Genomic DNA, 20,368 nt, shown 5'->3' on the forward strand with positions numbered 1-20,368 from the left:
ACTATAAAATTAAAACTTTCATTAAATCACACACGTAAGATACTCAATTAAAGCTACACTCGTTGTGAATCCAGCCAACATGTCATATTTAAAAATGCTTTTCGGCGAAAGCATAAGAAGCTATTATCTGAGAGCCTGCACCAGCAGTAAACAAAGGAGTTAGCATATTTCAACCCTGCAGGCGCTACACAAAACGCTGAAATAAAATATAAAACATGCATTACCTTTGACAAGCTTCTTTTGTTGGCATTCCATTCCATTCGATTAATTCCGTCCATATATATCCATTTATAAAGCGCATTTGATTCAGAAAAAAACAGCTTACAAAAAACGCAAAGTCACTACAAATATTTCAAAAGTTGGCTATAAACTTTGCCAAAATATTTCCAACTAGTTTTGTAATACAACTTTAGGTATTTTTAAATGTTAATAATCGATCAAATTGTAGACGGGGCAATCTGTGTTCAATACAGGAATGAAAACAAACCAGCGCCACTTTTCACATCTTGCACAACTCACAAAAGTGTACCCAGTTCCTAGTTGGCCTACTTCTTCATTGAACAAAGGAATAACCTCAACCAAATTCCAAAGACTGGTGACATCCAGTGGAAGCGGTAGGAACTGAAAACAGGTTCCTAAGAAATATCCCTTGGCAATAACAAGCAGGGAACAGAGAGGAAAAATATATATAATTTTGAACAGTTAGTCCTCGGGGTTTTGCCTGCTACATAAGATTTGTTATACTCACAGACATGATCCAAACAGTTTTAGAAACTTCAGTGTTTACTATCCACATCTATGAATAATATGCATATCTTATATTCTTGGCATGAGTAGCAGGAAGTTGAAATTGGGCACGCTATTTATCCAAAAGTGAGAATTCTGCCCCCTAGCCTCAAGAGGTGACTTGGTCCAGGCGGCAATTGGTCCGGGCGGCAACAATGTCATATTCTTTTTGACCAGACAGCATCAGATAGATGGCCTACACATACAGAGACAGTTTCGCTCGCTTGGATGCATTCTACGGTGAGATACATTCAGGCTCTTGCAAATTAGAGGAAAATGATAAAACACAGAGATGAAGGATATCAATGATTTTATCATATATATTTGTTGTAATTTTGGGGGAAAGCCTGGCTTCCGTTGGCACCCATGAATACACGCCACTGTTGCGCTCCACCATCAACCCCCTTCCTTGAACTCCCATCTCCTTATTCTAATGAGACTTTGTATTTTATGCAGTCCAGGGTCCCGGGTTGGCCATGTACTAGTTTATCCAAGGGGAAGAATATGTCTGCGGGACAAGATTTAGCTAACAGTGCAGTATGCAGTCTACACAACATGGGTCAGTGGACAGTGCTTTCATTAATCTTGTTAAATGTTAGTGTGTCGGCCCAGAACATTCTCTTTGGTGCTGCATCAGAGAATAGACTATACGCTATAGTGTTTCATGCTTGCTTGGACTCTTACAATCAGTTCTACTGTCCCAAAGAAATGTGGTACAGGGCTTAGCCTACATGCCAATAGTCTCTGTCAGTTTGACTATATTGTAATGAATTCAATGGCGATAACATCTTACATCTCAGCTCATCCAATACGTGCCTGCCCAACTCATCATTTAACCAACAAATTACCCATCTAGCGTATTTCAGAGAAGAGAGATTTATTATCCAATTTAGGGCCTGTGTTGTGGATGGAAGCAGTGATATCATAGTGCTGGATGGAGAGGATCAAAGGGTGTTTAAAGATAGATGTATTGAGTACAGACCCTTTGTCATGTTTGTCAATTTGATGGGCGGGACAGGCTGGGTGATGTGTCCAAATAGACTGGGTGATGCCTTCTTAAATACAAGTTGCCACTGACTGTGTCCCAAATGTCATTCTACTGTATTCACTATATAATGCACTACTTTTGACCAGTACCCATAGGGATATAGAGAATATGGTGCCATTTGTGATGCACATACTGTATCAGTCAGCTGCTCATATAGTCCAGACGACAGGGGAGGAGAGGGAGGAAGAAGAGCCGCTAAAACGACAGTCGTCGTCCATTTTGGCATTATGATTCTTGGGAGTGTTTAAGATAATGATGAAATATAAGAGTGTGTCTGACTTAAAGAGAAACCAATTAATTCCAGCCTCAGAGTTCAATGAGTACAATTTATTTTGTTTATTTCACTGAGATGTCCCCCTCCCTGTCTCTTCCCCCTCCCTGTCTCTTCCCCCTCCCTGTCTCTTCTTCGCCCTCCCTGTCTCTTCTTCCCCCTCCCTGTCTCTTCCCCCTCCCTGTCTCTTCCCCCTCCCTGTCTCTTCCCCCTCCCTGTCTCTTCCCACTCCCTGTCTCAGCATGTAGAGCTGTCAGCGTTATAGTGGGGCTAGGCTTTATTGTTTTAATAAATTGCCTGCGTGATGAGAGCAGTGGTGCATGTCTGATGTTCATCTTTACCTCCTGAAATGAAACCTTTGTCAGAAACAGACAACTCTCCTCTCCACCTCTCATCTTTCCCCTCTCCTTCTCCTCTCCTCTTTCCTCTCTCCTTCTCCTCTCCTCTCCACCTCTCCATCTTCCCCTCTCCTTCTCCTCTCCTCTTTCCCCTCTCCTTCTCCTCTCCTCTTTCCCCTCTTCTTCTCCTCTCCTCTCCATCTCCCCATCTTCCCCTCTCCTTCTCCTCTCCTCTTTCCCCTCTCCTTCTCCTCTCCTCTCCACCTCCCCATCTTCCCCTCTCCTTCTCATCTCCTCTTTCCCCCCTCCTCCTCCTCTCCTCTCCACCTCTCATCTTCTCCCCTCCTCCTCCTCCTCCTCCTCCTCCTCCTCCTCCTCCTCCTCCTCCTCCTCCTCCTCCTCCTCCTCCTCCTCCTCTCCTCTTTCCCCTCCTCCTCTCCACCTTTCATCTTCTCCTCTCCACCTCCTCTCCTCTCATTTCCCTCTCCTTCTCTTCTCCTCTTTCCCCTCTCCTTCTCCTCTCCTCTCCATCTCTCATCTTCTCTTCTCCTCCTCCTCTCATCTTCCCTCTCCTTCTCCTCTCCTCTTTCCCCTCTCCTTCTCCTCTCCTCTCCACCTCTCATCTTCCCCTCTCCTCTTTCCCCCTCCTTCTCCTCTCCTCTCCACCTCTCATCTTCCCCTCTCCTTCTCCTCTCCTCTTTCCCCTCTCCTTCTCCTCTCCTCTCCACCTCCCCATCTTCCCCTCTCCTTCTCATCGCCTCTTTCCCCTCTCCTCCTCCTCTCCTCTCCACCTCTCATCTTCTCCCCTCCTCCTCCTCCTCTCCTCTTTCCCCTCCTCCTCTCCTCTCCTCTCCACCTTTCATCTTCCCCTCTCCTCCTCCTCTCCTCTCATCTTCCCTCTCCTTCTCCTCTCCTCTCCTCTTTCCCCTCTCCTTCTCCTCTCCTCTCCACCTCTCATCTTCCCCTCTCCTCTTTCCCCCCTCCTTCTCCTCTCCTCTCCACCTCTCATCTTCCCCTCTCCTACTCCTCTCCTCTTTCCCCTCTCCTTCTCCGCTCCTCTCCACCTCTCCGTCTTCCCCTCTCCTTCTCCTCTCCTCTTTCCCCTCTCCTTCTCCTCTCCTCTCCACCCCTCATCTTCCCCTCTCCTTCTCATCTCCTCTTTCCCCTCTCCTCCTCATCTCCTCTTTCCCCTCCTCCTCTCCTCTCCACCTTTCATCTTCTCCTCTCATCTTCCCCCTCCTTCTCCTCTCCACCTTTCATCTTCTCCTCTCCTCTTTCCCCTCCTGCTCTCCTCTCCACCTTTCATCTTCTCCTCTCCTCTCCTCTTTCCCCTCCTGCTCTCCTCTCCACCTTTCATCTTCTCCTCTCCTCTTTCCCCTCCTGCTCTCCTCTCCACCTTTCATCTTCTCCTCTCCTCTCCTCTTTCCCCTCCTGCTCTCCTCTCCACCTTTCATCTTCTCCTCTCCTCTTTCCCCTCCTCCTCTCCTCTCCACCTTTCATCTTCTCCTCTCCTCCCCCTTTCCTCTCATCGTCCCCTCTCCTTCTCGTCTCCTCTTTCCCCTCTCCTTCTCCTCTCCACCTCTCATCTTCCCCTCTCCTCTTTCTCCCCTCCTTCTCCTCTCCTCTCCACCTCTCATCTTCCCCTCTCCTACTCTCCTCTTTCCCCTCTCCTTCTCCGCTCCTCTCCACCTCTCATCTTCCCCTCTCCTTCTCATCTCCTCTTTCCCCTCTCCTCCTCCTCTCCTCTCCACCTCTCATCTTCTCCCCTCCCTCCTCCTCCTCATCTCCTCTTTCCCCTCCTTCTCCTCTCCACCTTTCATCTTCTCCTCTCCTCTTTCCCCTCCTCCTCTCCTCTCCACCTTTCATCTTCTCATCTCCTCTTTCCCCTCCTCCTCTCCTCTCCACCTTTCATCTTCTCCTCTCCTCCTCCTTTCCTCTCATCGTCCCCTCTCCTTCTCATCTCCTCTTTCCCCTCTCCTCCTCCTCTCCTCTCCACCTCTCATCTTCTCCTCCTTCTCCTCCTCCTCCTCCTCCTCCTCCTCCTCCTCCTCCTCCTCCTCCTCCTCCTCCTCCTCCTCCTCCTCCTCCTCCTCCTCCTCCTCCTCCTCTCCTCTCCACCTCTCATCTTCCCCTCTCCTTATCCTCCTCTCCTCTCCACCTCTCATCGTTCCCTCTCCTTCTCCTCTCCACCTCTCATCTTCCCCTCTCCTTCTCCTATCCTCTTCCCCTCCTCCTCTCCTCTCCACCTCTCATCTTCCCCTCTCCTTCTCCTATCCTCTTTGCCCTCCTCCTCTCCTCTCCACCTCTCATATTCCCCTCTCCTTCTCCTATCCTCTTTCCCCTCCTCCTCTATTCTTCTCCACCTCTACTTTCCACATCCCCTCTCCTCCTCCTCTGTCTTCCTCTCCTCCTCTCCTCATATCATAATGTGACAATGAGAGAGAGAGAGACAACGAGAAAGAGAACAAGAGAGAGATGAGCTGAGCTGATGGTCACTGTGCACCCCTGGTCATTATTCCTGGGGCCACCCAGCCTCCCAGTGGAGCCTGAGACAGCCACTGTACAGACACCCACAGCCACAGGAGGATAGATGGATGACCATGAGCTGGGGACGGGGGGTTATAGTTGCTGGTGAAAGATGGCTCTGGCTCTCACGATGCAGTGATCTATCACAACAGACCAGGACAACTGCGCTGTCCCAGAGGGAAAAAGAGGAATCAATGCAACGGATGGAATTAGTGTGGTGGGCTGGCGGTGGCTGTGGCTGAGTCACAACCAAGCTTTGCTTTGGTCCTCTCCCAACACTCAAGATGCTCTCCAGTCCAGTCTAGTACGTTGGGTTTAAAAGAACTAATCTACAGATGGATGCTTTTTTTCTCTGGAACCATTTAGAAATGGCGAACAATAACATTTATGACATAGTATTAGTGTTCTGATAATGTTTGTACTCAAAAGGAAATAACCTTTTGTTATCTTAAATGAGCAGCGCGTGTTTTTATAACTCTTTGTCGAGTTGAGGGTGTTTTCGAAGCCTATTTCTGTATTCCACACTAACTGCATAATTTTTCATCAATAATATATCAGATCAAAAGTTTTCAGAGTTTTGGTCTAAAATCTGCCACTAACTGAACCAAAACAGCATAAGTTTCATGAATTGTGGAAGAGTTGAAAAAACAAACCCTGAAGCGTATAAGAACACAATTGACTGTGACAAGAGGCTTATCTTCTAAAAATAGAACCGTGTCTCTGACGGGATGATTCTCCTTTGTTAAGGGTTCTTTTTTCCCAACATCAGGAGAATGCTGACACTGAATAGTAACACTTTGTTTAGAGTGGTGATATGTACCATTCATAAAGCATGTATGCATGACATAAAGAGTCAATAATGCTGTGGTAATGTTAGTTATAGTTACCCTGGTTCTAGGAGCAGTGACTTTGGGAAGGCAAGGCAGCTGAGGCGGGGTCCATCTCGGCCCCAGTAATGGCCTTGAACACTAAATTGACTACCTATGAGTCCGAGAGAGCGAAATACTTTTCTGGAGTATGATTGGGAGCCTTGACTCCCACACTGCGAGCACATAGGCCAAGGCCTGATGAAGGGGCTGGGTAATTGCAGTCTCCGTTCACCCTTTGCACTGCAGCTTACAGTAACTACCCATACTGATGTTAACCGCAGAGAGGAGAGCAAATGACATATCATAAAAAGGCTCTTGTTATAGGAGAGCATTAGAACTCCATTTTGTATGAGAAAAGACAAAGGACTGAAAGCAGACTTTCAAGTGAGGGCAGTTTGTTTAAAACCAAGCGGGAATAATGGCAGTTATTAAGGGGTGCATTCCAAATGTCACCCTATTCCCTATATAGTGCACTACTTTTGACCCGAGCCCTATGTGCCCTGGTCAGGAGTAGTGCACTGTAGGGAATAAAGTGCCATTTGGATGACTAAGTGACATTAATGATGGTTATATAAGTCCAGTATGTGATGTATACAGACAGCCAGTTGCTCCACATGATTCAATTTGGCGTTGTCACATTCCTAACAGACATTTTCCACAACATGGATTCATAGCTTCATGAATATTCGGCACCGCTTTCTGAGAAACAGAATCATCTGTTGTGTTGCTGTTGTTGACAGCTTTTGAGGGGCTAGAGCGAAAGCTATACTTTCCCGATGAAGAGATGTACCGGAGAGGAGGAGAGAAGGAGGTGTTGTGTGACAGGCCCAGTTCCACCTGTGACTGCAGCCATTGTGAAGACCGATGCCTGCCTGTCTCTCTGAGAGACTCCTAGTGCTAACCACAGTAAACAGTCTTTGTCTCTCTCACATCATCCTAGTTGTAACAATCTTTTTACTGGCCTCCCTCTGTTATTCAATTGTAGTAACATGTATGTACAGTTGAAATCGGAAGTTTACATACACCTTAGCGAAATACATTTAAACTCAGTTTTTCACAATTCCTGACATTTAATCTTAGTAAAAATGCCCTGTCTTAGGTCAGTTAGGATCACCACTTTATTTTAAGAATGTGGATTGTCAGAATAGTTGTAACGTCCAAAGAGTGAGTGGGTGCGGAGTCAGGCGCAGAGCCAAGGATACGGGAAAAAACACTCTTTAATGTCCAACCAACAAAATGTACAAATAGGTGACGCCGAAACACAGGCTCCACCTAACATACACACTGGTCAAAAACAGACAGCGGAAAACCCACAATAACGAACACCTTAATTAACAGACACAAGCGGGCTAATCGAACTGAAATAACACCAACCCAAAAACCCCAACAAGGAACATGTGAAAACAAATAGACAAAACCAAACAAAAAGGGAAAAAGGATCAGTGGCAGCTAGTAGACCGGCGAGTGCCACCCGAACGGGAAGGGGAGCCACCTTCGGTGATATTCGTGACAATAATAGTAGAGATAATGATTTATTTCAGCTTTTATTTATTTATTCACATTCCCAGTGGGTCAGAAGTTTGCATACACTCAATTAGTATTTGGTAGCATTGCCTTTAAATAGTTTATCTTTGGACAAATGTTTCGGGTAGCCTTCCACAAGCTTCCCACAAAAAGTTGGGTGAATTTTGGCCCATTCCTCCTGAGCTGGTGTAACTTAGTCAGGTTTGTAGGCCTCCTTGCTCGCACATGCTTTTTCATTTCTGCCCACAAATGTTCTATAGGATTGAGGTCAGGGCTTTGTGGATGGCCACTCCAATACCTTGACTTTGTTGTCCTTAAGCCATTTTGCCACAACATTGGAAGTATGCACCAGTCGCTCCTGGAAGTGCACCCGTCCCCCCTGCAGCAAAGCACCCCCACAACATGATGCTGCCACCCTCGTGCTTCACGGTTGGGATGGTGTTCTTTGGCTTGCAAGCCTCGCCCTTTTTCCTCCAAACATAACAATGGTCATTATGGCCAAACAGTTTTATTTTTGTTTCATCAGACCAGAGGACATTTCTCCAAAAAAGTACAATCTTTGTCCCCATGTGCAGTTGCAAACCGTAGTCTAGCTTTTTTATGCCGATTTTGGAGCAGTGGCTTCTTCCTTGCTGAGCGGCTTTTCAGGTTATGTCGATATAGGACTCGTTTTACTGTGGATATAGTTACTTTTGTACCTGTTTCCTCCATCCTTCTGGGATTGATTTGCACTTTTCGCGCCAAAGTACGTTCATTTCTAGGAGACAGAATGCTTCTCCTACCTGAGAGGTACGACGGCTACATGGTCCCATGGTGTTTATACTTGTGTGCTATTGTTTGTACAGATGAACGTGGTGGTACCTTCAGGCGTTTGGAAAGATTTTCCCATGATGTCAAGCAAAGAGGCACTAAGTTTGAAGGTAGGCCTTGAAATACATCCACAGCTACACCTCCAATTGACTCAAATGATATCAACTAGCCTATCAGAAGCTTCTAAAACCATGACATCATTTTCTGTTTTTTTCCAAGCTGATTAAAGGAACAGTCAACTTAGTGTATGTAAACTTCTGACCCACTGGAATTGTGATACAGTGAATTATAAGTGAAATAATCTGTCTGTAAACAATTGTTGAAAAAATGGCTTGTGTCATGCACAAAGTAGATGTCCTAACTGACTTGCCAAAACTATAGTTTGTAAACAAGAAATTTGTGGAGTGGTTGAAAAATTAGTTTTAATGACTCCAACCTAAGTGTATGTAAACTTCCGACTGTATATAGTGCTTTTCGAAGACCCCAAAGTTATAAACTAGGAGTCTAGTTTATAACACTTATTTCAGTTCATCTCTCAATTATTACACAGTGAAACGCGGGTTGTGTGTGTTTGCCAGCAGGTGTATCTGTATTGCATGAGTTATTTTATTTTTCTGTTTTTTACTGAATTTATGTTGTTGAGAAATGCACAGATGTCTGTGTGTCTGTGTGTGCCTGTGTGCCTGTGTGTCTGTGTGTGTGTGTGTGTGTGTGTGTGTGTGTGTGTGTGTGTGTGTGTGTGTGTGTGTGTGTGTGTGTGTGTGTGTGTGTGTGTGTGTGTGTGTGTGTGTGTGTGTGTGTGTGTGTGTGTGTGTGTGTGTGTGTGTGTGTGTGTGTGTGTGTCTGTGTCTGTGTCTGTGTCTGTGTCTGTGTCTGTGTCTGTGTCTGTGTCTGTGTCTGTGTGTCTATGTGTACATGCTTGCATGTGCATCTGTGTGTGTCTGTATGTCTGTGTCTGTGTGTACATGCTTGCATGTGCATCTGTGTGTGTCTGTATGTCTGTGTCTATGTGTACATGCTTGCATGTGCATCTGTGTGTGTCTGTATGTCTGTGTCTGTGTGTACATGCTTGCATGTGCATCTGTGTGTGTCTGTATGTCTGTGTCTATGTGTACATGCTTGCATGTGCATCTGTGTGTGTCTGTATGTCTGTGTCTGTGTGTACATGCTTGCGTGTGCATCTGTGTGTGTGCTTGTGAACAGGTTATGTAACCAGACGGTTGACGGGGGAGCTGCCTGTGGGCTTGTTGTTTGTTGTTTCATAGTGAAATCCTTCCTCTTCTGGGGATTATACAGCCAGCCTGCCTGGCTCTCACTGGAAACTGGTGAGATGAACACTCTGTCCAACCTCAGCACCACTCTTTGACGATGACAAAGCCTCTCTCACACACAAAACACACACACACACACACACACACACACACACACACACACACACACACACACACACACACACACACACACACACACACACACACACACACACACACACACACACACACACACAGCATGTTAGGCTGGGGCTTACAGAGGCAACTGGTAACACTAGATCCTCTGTGCATGGATCTCTGTACAACAAGTTGTGTTGTGTTTGGTAATGAAGAGATTTCTTGGGATCAGAGAGACAAGTAGTTACCAATACAAACCGTAGCTGGTCCTCTTAACTAGAGATTCTTACAATCCGATACATTTATATAATGTATAACAGTCGTTAATATGCTGAGCTAATAACCAAATGACAGAAGTTAGAATAAACTCTAAGGTCCCATTAGAATGGATAGAATGGAAGTAGATGACTCGTTTAATCAGATACAAACCTCCTTAATGTCGTTAAAGTGAAAGGAGAGATACATTAAACACCCAAACTTAATGTTGTTTGAAACCGAACGACACTTTTATCTCTTCACTCAATAAGGCTCATTTTATTTCTTGCCTCTGGATGTTTCATAAATGACTCAAATTACACAGTAGCTTAATTACACAGCCTTTAGAGTCGTCAGGTGGGAAAACTAAACAGGGCTGAATAAGCAGAGCTTGTTACAGTTCAGTCGGCCTTCTGGATGGTACGTAGCTATGGTCCAGGTCGTTAGTGCACGTTCGTCCACTAACTAGAGGAGGAATGCACACTAATGCCCTGGAGCAGAGCTAGATGGTATGGTGAGAGTGTATCTAATTCTTCCCCTATTGGGCTGCAATAGACAAAGCTCAGGGAGGAAACCCAACCCCCCTCTGTATGGAAGTAATGGATGATTTGATGACTGCTCTGGGCAGCTTTACAGCTTCAGTAGCTATATATTACAGAGCAACAAGCCCCAGGTGGTGGTCTGTCCCAAACCCATCACAACAACCCTGCCCCGGGCCAAGCGTCCCAGGGGCCCAGACAGGGGATGGTGTTCAAGGTCACTATGGAGCAGAAAGCAAGTTGTAATCCCTCAACTAAGAGCTCATACTGTAGGCAACCTCATCCATCATGATGTTCACCTTGGAACTTGGAACTTTACCAGTGTTATTGCCAGTGTTATTGACTGAGAGTTCATCAATCATTCTGTCAAATAATTTGTTGCAACGTGTGTTTATAAAACAGGGCCAGACAGAGAGGAAGCCAAATGGACTCTGTGGTACTGTTACAAATCAATGGTAACAGTTTACTTATCTCGGCTACCCTGACCCAAATCTCTTGTGAACTTTGGCCTTCTGTTTTAGTCTTTCACAACAGACTACACATTACCAAAAGCCTGCATTTACAATGTTTTTTAACTTGTTGTAAAGTAAAGTACCAAAACACTTCCTTAGAAATAGGAGGAAACCTTGAGAGGGGCCAGACTCTGCCTGACTCTGTTTATATGGCTCTAGGTGTGCCCATGTTGACCTATTGCTTTGTCACAATTTACAGTTAATCTGTCACCCATCCATGTGCCCCTAAAAATAGTAGGCGATTTATAAACCAGGCTGCACTTTTCACTGTAACCAGCAGATGGAGCACAGCATATGTTTTACCTTGGAGAACACGGTCATTGTATCTATTAATTCGTTTAGATTACTTTTATTTCCAGTTCAGGGTTTTAAAACTAATTTCTATTTCTCTCTTTCATTTCTTACCATATCTCTGCTGATGAATAATGCATTGGGCTGTTTCCAGTTTCTAATTCTGCTCCCCAATTATTACACCTTGTCCTGGTCTGTTGGGTTCTTCACTGTTCCACACACATTGACCCATTCCAAATGCCATATCTTCTTCCCTTGGTGTCTGAAGAGACACTTATATGTCGCAGTAATAGTATGAGTCCCTGGCCTTATGCTGTATGGTGGGACACTTATAGTAAGTGTAGTGGCTGCCTGGCTGTGTGCTTTCCTCAATTGAATATAATGTTATTAAGATGAGAGTGAGATTTGTTCAGTTCCCATGATTGTCATGCATGTCATCTTTGAGTAAAGACTTGCAAGTTGCAGCAATTGAGGGGAAACAGACAGATAGGGGTGAAACTGAAGCCAATCAGGGCGAGTACACACCATGACATAAAGGTTCAGACATCTTGGCTGTTGGACTCTCACATTCAGGGATACAGTCACTCATTAATAAGACCTAAATGACCATCTTGATAATTGACTTCGCACCTCAAGGCCAAGGCACAGGCTAAATATTAGAATATAAACAATATAACAATGCCCTATAACAATGTATAACAATTAACATGTATTCATTGCATAGGTTGGATATTGTAGCTACATAATGCACGTTATGATCATGTGTTTTTTCACAACTTCCATCTTTTTCTCTAGAATTGTTTATCAATAATATGTATCCATTGACTGCAGTGAGTGCGGGGCACTGCTTGACGCCACAGTCACGTCATCGGGGAAGAACAAGTTGTTCAGTAGTTTCAGTTCCTATTTCTGCGTCTGCTGAAGTGCGCTGGTTTCACCGCATTACACTTTTTAAAGACTTTTACCCAGATCTTATCGCGTTATGACAGTGATATCAGAAATGGCTTATTTTTAAACGGTTGTTAGTGATAACTAAGGTGCATCCATGTTGTGATATCCGTACGAGTTCCACAGTATGGACTACATTCTGTCTGTCAGGGTCGCGCTGTCGAATAGAATCTGGCCTGCCTCGACCTCGACTCGGGGAAATTCCGATGGCTCTTCCTCAGAACACTCTGGACCTGTGGACGACCGCATTATCAACATTAACACAGGTGTGAGTATAGACTTGGAGCCGAACTTGTTCAATGTATAATGTGTAATGTTTCAGAGTTCAGACTACTGTAGATGAAGTCAGTCAGTGTTTGTTTATTTTTTATATATATATTTTTTAACAACCTACAGTACATTTTCAGTAGAGTTGGCATACGGTGAAGAAGTTGCAACACAGTCACGAGTTGGACGGTGAAGTTTACACATTTCCCTGCACAGGCTTCTTAAAGGCACAGGCTTCTTAAAGGCACAGGCTACTTCAAGGCACAGGCTTCTTCAAGGCACAGGCTTCTTAAAGGCACAGGCTTCTTCAAGGCACAGGCTTCTTCAAGGCACAGGCTTCTTCAAGGCACAGGCTTCTTAAAGGCACAGGCTTCTTCAAGGCACAGGCTTCTTCAAGGCACAGGCTTCTTAAAGGCACAGGCTTCTTAAAGGCACAGGCTTCTTCAAGGCACAGGCTTCTTCAAGGCACAGGCTACTTCAAGGCACAGGCTTCTTCAAGGCACAGGCTTCTTCAAGGCACAGGCTTCTTCAAGGCACAGGCTTCTTCAAGGCACAGGCTTCTTCAAGGCACAGGCTTCTTCAAGGCACAGGCTACTTCAAGGCACAGGCTACTTCAAGGCACAGGCTACTTCAAGGCACAGGCTTCTTCAAGGCACAGGCTACTTCAAGGCACAGGCTACTTCAAGGCACAGGCTTCTTCAAGGCACAGGCTTCTTCAAGGCACAGGCTTCTTCAAGGCACAGGCTACTTCAAGGCACAGGCTTCTTCAAGGCACAGGCTACTTCAAGGCACAGGCTTCTTCAAGGCACAGGCTTCTTCAAGGCACAGGCTACTTCAAGGCACAGGCTACTTCAAGGCACAGGCTTCTTCAAGGCACAGGCTTCTTCAAGGCACAGGCTACTTCAAGGCACAGGCTTCTTAAAGGCACAGGCTTCTTAAAGGCACAGGCTTCTTCAAGGCACAGGCTTCTTCAAGGCACAGGCTTCTTCAAGGCACAGGCTACTTCAAGGCACAGGCTTCTTAAAGGCACAGGCTTCTTAAAGGCACAGGCTTCTTAAAGGCACAGGCTTCTTCAAGGCACAGGCTTCTTCAAGGCACAGGCTACTTCAAGGCACAGGCTTCTTAAAGGCACAGGCTTCTTAAAGGCACAGGCTTCTTCAAGGCACAGGCTTCTTCAAGGCACAGGCTTCTTCAAGGCACAGGCTTCTTCAAGGCACAGGCTACTTCAAGGCACAGGCTTCTTCAAGGCACAGGCTTCTTCAAGGCACAGGCTACTTCAAGGCACAGGCTACTTCAAGGCACAGGCTTCTTCAAGGCACAGGCTTCTTCAAGGCACAGGCTACTTCAAGGCACAGGCTTCTTCAAGGCACAGGCTACTTCAAGGCACAGGCTTCTTCAAGGCACAGGCTTCTTCAAGGCACAGGCTACTTCAAGGCACAGGCTACTTCAAGGCACAGGCTTCTTCAAGGCACAGGCTTCTTCAAGGCACAGGCTACTTCAAGGCACAGGCTTCTTAAAGGCACAGGCTTCTTCAAGGCACAGGCTTCTTCAAGGCACAGGCTTCTTCAAGGCACAGGCTACTTCAAGGCACAGGCTTCTTCAAGGCACAGGCTTCTTAAAGGCACAGGCTTCTTAAAGGCACAGGCTTCTTCAAGGCACAGGCTTCTTCAAGGCACAGGCTACTTCAAGGCACAGGCTTCTTCAAGGCACAGGCTTCTTAAAGGCACAGGCTTCTTAAAGGCACAGGCTTCTTCAAGGCACAGGCTTCTTCAAGGCACAGTCTGTAATATAAACCAATTCAATTCAATGTACCAAAATGCATTGTTTAGAATGCTATTGCTTACAAATACCTTAATACAAATCTGCATTACCTTATAACTTCACCTGAGAAACGAAGGATTGTGTGCTTTGATTGAAGGTTAATTTTAACAGACAACATTATTGTGATACACATGTCCAATTCAGGCATTTAAAAGTGGACACTATTCTGCACTCTGTCACAGCTCTGAGCAGTTCCCTCGTCAGTTGGCCAACGCTTTCTTGACCTCGAACACCAGTTCATGTAAGGGTCCTAGCCTGCTCATTCATCACAGATGGGACAGAAGGCTACTGAGGGGCTCGTCTCAGGCCTGACTACCTGCCTCTCTCCTCTTAGTAGGGCCATTGTCTGCAGCCACACACACACACACACACACACACACACACACACACACACACACACACACACACACACACACACACACACACACACACACACATACACACATACACACACACACACACACACACACACACACACACACTGTCTGCACGAGGGAGAATTAGAGCGACTGTTAATGAACTGGCCTCAGTGGCATTAGGTTTCCCGGGAAGGTACAATGAGCAGCAGAGCATGCATCTTATTAATCTCTGTCCTAATTAGACCAAACTATTATCCTGCTGACTGCTACAGAGCCCACTTTTTCTCAGCTACAGTACACAGCCACACACACACACACACACACACACACACACACACACACACACACACACACACACACACACACACACACACACACACACACACACACACACACACACACACACACACACACATACAGCCTTCTGGCATCTCAGCTGTACTACACCAGTGTTTATAATACTATTTGAAATCTTTCAAACACTTTGAGCATTTATTTTAGCTTGCCTGGAGTGCCATGTGGGTGAGGACTGGGGATAGTTCTAATGGTTCTATAGCAACAGGCAAACTCAGTCAAGCACAGCTAAAGTATTGGGTATGATTTCAAATAGTATTTGAACCCAGGTCTGGAATAGGCCTTCACATAATTGGATGTCTTTTTCATAATGGTGGATTTTTTTTACAACCAATTGTGTGGAACATTTAATTTTGATATACCGTGATGGTGATGGATGGTGTCTGTCTTTGTGGAGAAGAGTTGTTAGGCCTATATCATATTGGTTTTTGATTGAATCTTTCTAGGACTATAGGTATAGGTCTCATTATGGATTTATTGGGATGGAGGAAAATAACTTCACTAACAATAGCAACTGACATTGAAACGCATTTAGGGCAAAAATATTTCCATATTTATTTTGAGCCTCGCTGGTTAGGCATGTACAGATAGCAAATCCGATTGAAGATTTGTAATGCTTCACTGGTTTAGCCCCAAAGTGTCCTCACAATAACCCAACAAGCAGTGATTAATTCAATGATTATTTCAGAAATCAACAAAAAAAATGCATTATGAAGGCATGACAGATTCTTTATAAGGGTGATTGAATGGCGTCATGAGCAATGATACTTTGATGCAAACAGGCGTAATGACCTTTGACCTCATGTGCAGCAGTGCTTTAGGCTACAGTACAGAGTTTGTATTGGCTACAGTAAAGCGAGTCCGACATCGACATAACCTGAAAGGCTGCTCAGCAAGGAAGAAGCCACTGCTCAAAAACCGCCATAAAAAAGCCAGACTACGGTAGCAACTGCACATGAGGACAAAGATCATACTTTTTGGAAAATGTCCTCTGTTCTGATGGAACAAAAATAGAACTGTTTGGCCAAAATGACCATTGTTATGTTTGGAGGAAAAAGGGGGATGCTTGCTAGCCAAAGAACACCATCCCAAACGTGAAGCACGAGGGTGGCAGCATCATGTTGTGGGGGTACTTTGCTGCAGGAGGGACTGGTGCACTTCATAAAATAGATGGAATCATGAGAAAGGAAAACTATGTGGATATATTGAAGCAACATCTTAAGACATCAGTCAGGAAGCTTGGTCACAAATGTGTCTTCCAAATGGACAATGACCCCAAGCATACTTTCAAAGTTGTGGCAAAATGGCTTAAGAACAACAAAGTCAAGGTATTGGAGTGGCCATCCACAAAGCCCTGACCTCAATCCTATAGAACATTTGTGGGCATAACTGAAAAAGCATGTGTGACCAAGGCCTACAAACCTGACTCAGTTACACCAGCTCTGTCAGGAGGAATGGGCCAAAAGTGTATGCAAACTTCTGACCCACTGGGAATGTGATGAAATAAATAAAAGCTGAAATAAATAATTATCTCTACTATTATTCTGACATTTCACATTCTTAAAATAAAGTGGTGATCCTAACTGACCTAAGAGGAAATCTTTACTAGGATTAAATGTCAGGAATTGTGAAAAACTGAGTTTAAATGTACTTGGTGTATAAGGTGTATGTAAACTTCCGACTTCAACTGTAGATACTAACAGTAGACACCTTCACAACAATGAAAAGCAACATTTGCAGCGATGCATCCATCTGACCCGACATGTTAAAGGGGGATCGCACTGATTTCTGCTGAGGTTGCAGTGGCAGTGGAATTAGGTTTTTGTCTTTTTTAGAGTTAATGCTAAACTGACGGGCCAGCAAACGAAGCCTGGTTAGGTCAATGTCTGACCGACCCTCCTCTCAATATCTGCTGTGACTGTTTGACTAAGCAACACTCATATCAAGCATCTTCTCAATGTCCTCTCAACCATAATGAAAGATGTGTTCACTGTTTACCCAGAATACCTATGAACCTGAGCAACAAACCAATCCATTTCAATATGTTGTGCCAAAGCGTGCTTTAGTGAGGTGAGAGTATACAATAAAGATTTAGCATTAAAGCCGTCAGAGATTTGAGATGGAATAGTCTGGGTGGTGTTTGCTGCCCGGGAAATGGTTAATCAAGTTGTCAACTCTCATTCCTGTGTGATATTTAGTCACACAGGTACTTTTAAAGATGGATTTCCCCCCTGTGATCTCTGTGGACTGCTGTGGTTGGACAGGGAGCTTTGCTGACTGTGGTTGGAGGGTTGATGATGTCGTACAGTTGGTAGATTTCAGCTAGGGTGGTGGTGAGTCCAGTGGAGATAGCAGACTTGGGAGAGGTGGTCGATTTGTGATACTTACTTTCTTCTGACCAAGGACTGGCTGGCTGCTGAGTGACATTGGCTCACTGAGGATCAGTAGAGAGAGATACTGCAGAGTTTGTGGTTCTCCTTTTAGCTGAGCTCATCACTTCTCCTCACCTCAGAGTATTGATTCAGGCTGTAACCTGAGAGGTTGCTTGTTGTTGGAGATGCAGCAGTCAGAAATGCAGAGAGCCATAGGATCAACAGGTGAGCTCCTTCTCCTACAGCATTGATCCACAGGCATAAAGGGTTATGTTCCGGTGTCCACATGCATTCTACAGTAGCCTACTTATGTAGAGTGCATGTCAAATACATTGCTTAATTCTGAGCAGTATGCTAGTATGGTTATTGGTGGGGATATAGCTTTGGTCTGGGGAGTCTAGAGTAGGTTATTATTATTTCATCATGCTGGTCATTTATGAACATTTGAACATCTTGGCCATGTTCTGTTATGATCTCCACCCGGCACAGCCAGAAGAGGACTGGCCACCCCTCATAGCCTGGTTCCTCTCTAGGTTTCTTCCTAGGTTTTGGCCTTTCTAGGGAGTTTTTCCAAGCCACCAAGCTTCTACACCTGCATTGCTTGCTGTTTGGGGTTTTATGCTGGGTTTCTGTACAGCATTTTGAGATATCAGCTGATCTAAGATGGGCTATATAAATACATTTGATTTGATTTGATTTAGGTTACTGGGGTCCTCTGGTCCTTGACCAACCAGCAGACCAGGGGCCTTTTCAGTGACTATACATACAGTATTACTGTGGAATGTTCATAAGCCCAAGCCCCAGGTATCAAGAACATTGTTATTATATAGTTATTAAGGTTTTTGTGTATATTCCTTCCTCACATTTCTATGTATCTAAAGATTTAATAAAAATTATACATGTGATATCTAAATGTATGTTAAAATGTTAGAAATATTCTCTTAATTATTTCATTTAAAAAATGGCTAAATACTGTATATATAATCTAGCTACTGTATTCAGGGGACAGAAAAACATGCCTTTTTTTAACCAATAAATAAGTAAATAAATAGTAACTTGATTTACCAACTGAACATTTCACACAAGGCAATAACCCAGGAGCCGATGGAGAGATCATGGTGTGATTAGTCGCCCTGGAGTGAGTGCTAATGAGACAGTCGGGATGGGGTGACACTCACTGAGCCTGTGACAGCATCAGGGTTTGATTTATTGACCTGGAACCAGTGTTAATGATGGGGCAGAGGCAGGATGAAGGGAGGGACTGCTCTGCTCCCCTCTCCTCCCTTTCCTGACACAACACAAAGTGCTGCTCCAGCAACCTTTGGTTGTACTGGGTGGTGGCGGTGATGGTGCTGAATGCAGGGGAAAACTGACTGCTTAATGCAGAAGGAGAGAAATAGGGAGAAAGAAAGAGGGGGCGAGAGGGTGTTAGCCAAGTGATGTGGGCTGTCGCTGTGTGCTTCCTGTGTGTAGTTTGACAGCTCACTAAGCCAATGCATATTCATTACAATGGCTGCCGTGCTGTTATCGCCCCGTTAGAGTCAGGGAAGTCAAGGCCATGTCTCACCTTATATACAGTTGAAGTAAGAAGTTTACATACACCTTTGCCGAATACATTTTACTCAGTTTTTCACAATTCCTGACATTTAATCCCAATAAAAATTCCCTGTCCTATAGGTTAGTTAGGATCACCACTTTATTTTAAGAATGTGAAATGTGTCACGTTCGTCGTATAGAGGAGACCAAAGCGCAGCGTGATTAGAATACATTCTTCTTTAATGAAAACAAAGAACACTTAAACAAACTATACAAAACAACAAGACACTATATACAACGAGTGCATACACAGGCAACTAACCATAGAGAAACCAAGGAATATGGCTACCTAAATATGGTTCCCAATCAGAGACAACGATAAATCAAATCAAATGTATTTATATAGCCCTTCGTACATCAGCTGATATGTCAAAGTGCTGTACAGAAACTCAGCCTAAAACCCCAAACAGCAAGCAATGCAGGTGTAGAAGCACGGTGGCTAGGAAAAACTCCCTAGAAAGGCAAACACCTAGGAAGAAACCTAGAGAGGAACCAGGCTATGTGGGGTGGCCAGTCCTCTTCTGGCTGTGCCGGGTGGAGATTATAACAGAACATGGCCAAGATGTTCAAATGTTCATAAATGACCAGCATGGTCAAATAATAATAAGGCAGAACAGGCAGAACAGTTGAAACTGGAGCAGCAGCACGGCCAGGTGGACTGGGGACAGTAAGGAGTCATCATGTCAGGTAGTCCTGGGGCATGGTCCTAGGGTTCAGGTCCTCCGAGAGAGAGAAAGAATGAGAGAATTAGAGAGAGCATACTTAAATTCACACAGGACACCGGATAGGACAGGAGAAGTACTCCAGATATAACAAACTGACCCTAGCCCCCCGACACATAAACTACTGCAGCATAAATACTGGAGGCTGAGACAGGAGGGGTCAGGAGACACTGTGGCCTCATCCGATGACACCCCCGGACAGGGCCAAACAGGAAGGATATAACCCCACCCACTTTGCCAAAGCACAGCCCCCACACCACTAGAGGGATATCTTCAACCACCAACTTACCATCCTGAGACAAGGCCGAGTATAGCCCACAAAGATCTCCGCCACGGCACAACCCAAGGGGGGGCGCCAACCCAGACAGGAAGATCACATCAGTGACTCAACCCACTCAAGTGACGCACCCCTCCTAGGGACGGTATGAAAGAGCCCTAGTCAGCCCCTGTAATAGGGTTAGAGGCAGAGAATCCCAGTGGAAAGAGGGGAACCGGCCAGGCATAGACAGCAAGGGCGGTTCGTTACTCCAAAGCCTTTCCGTTCACCTTCACACTCCTGGGCCAGACTACCATCAATCATATGACCCACTGAAGAGATGAGTCTTCAGTAAAGACTTAAAGGTTGAGACCGAGTTTGCGTCTCTCACATGGGTAGGCAGACATAAAAATGGAGCTCTATAGGAGAAAGCTCTGCCTCCAGCTGTTTGCTTAGAAATTCTAGGGACAATTAGGAGGCCTGCGTCTTGTGACCGTAGCATACGTATAGGTATGT

At 45.1% G+C, this 20,368-nt stretch overlaps 1 protein-coding gene across 7 annotated transcripts in view; it reads left to right on the forward strand.

The window, feature by feature from the left end:
* The window catches only part of LOC118364567 (oxidation resistance protein 1-like), a 212,208-nt gene that overhangs the window by 135,535 nt on the left and 56,305 nt on the right, over positions 1–20,368 (forward strand). For 2 of the 7 annotated variants that reach the window (XM_035746215.2, XM_035746218.2), the window contains exon 1: positions 12,039–12,371. The exons of 4 other annotated variants lie outside the window; for them this stretch is intronic. In XM_035746215.2, the coding sequence (XP_035602108.1) occupies positions 12,233–12,371 (139 nt within the window). In that variant the 5' untranslated portion in view covers positions 12,039–12,232. Of the gene's footprint in view, positions 1–12,038; positions 12,374–14,375; positions 14,435–20,368 lie in introns of those variants that run through there. One more of the 7 variants, XM_052489778.1, reaches the window with a different exon arrangement.

This window comes from Oncorhynchus keta, chromosome 31 (assembly GCF_023373465.1).
Source record: "Oncorhynchus keta strain PuntledgeMale-10-30-2019 chromosome 31, Oket_V2, whole genome shotgun sequence".
NCBI lineage: Eukaryota > Metazoa > Chordata > Actinopteri > Salmoniformes > Salmonidae > Oncorhynchus > Oncorhynchus keta.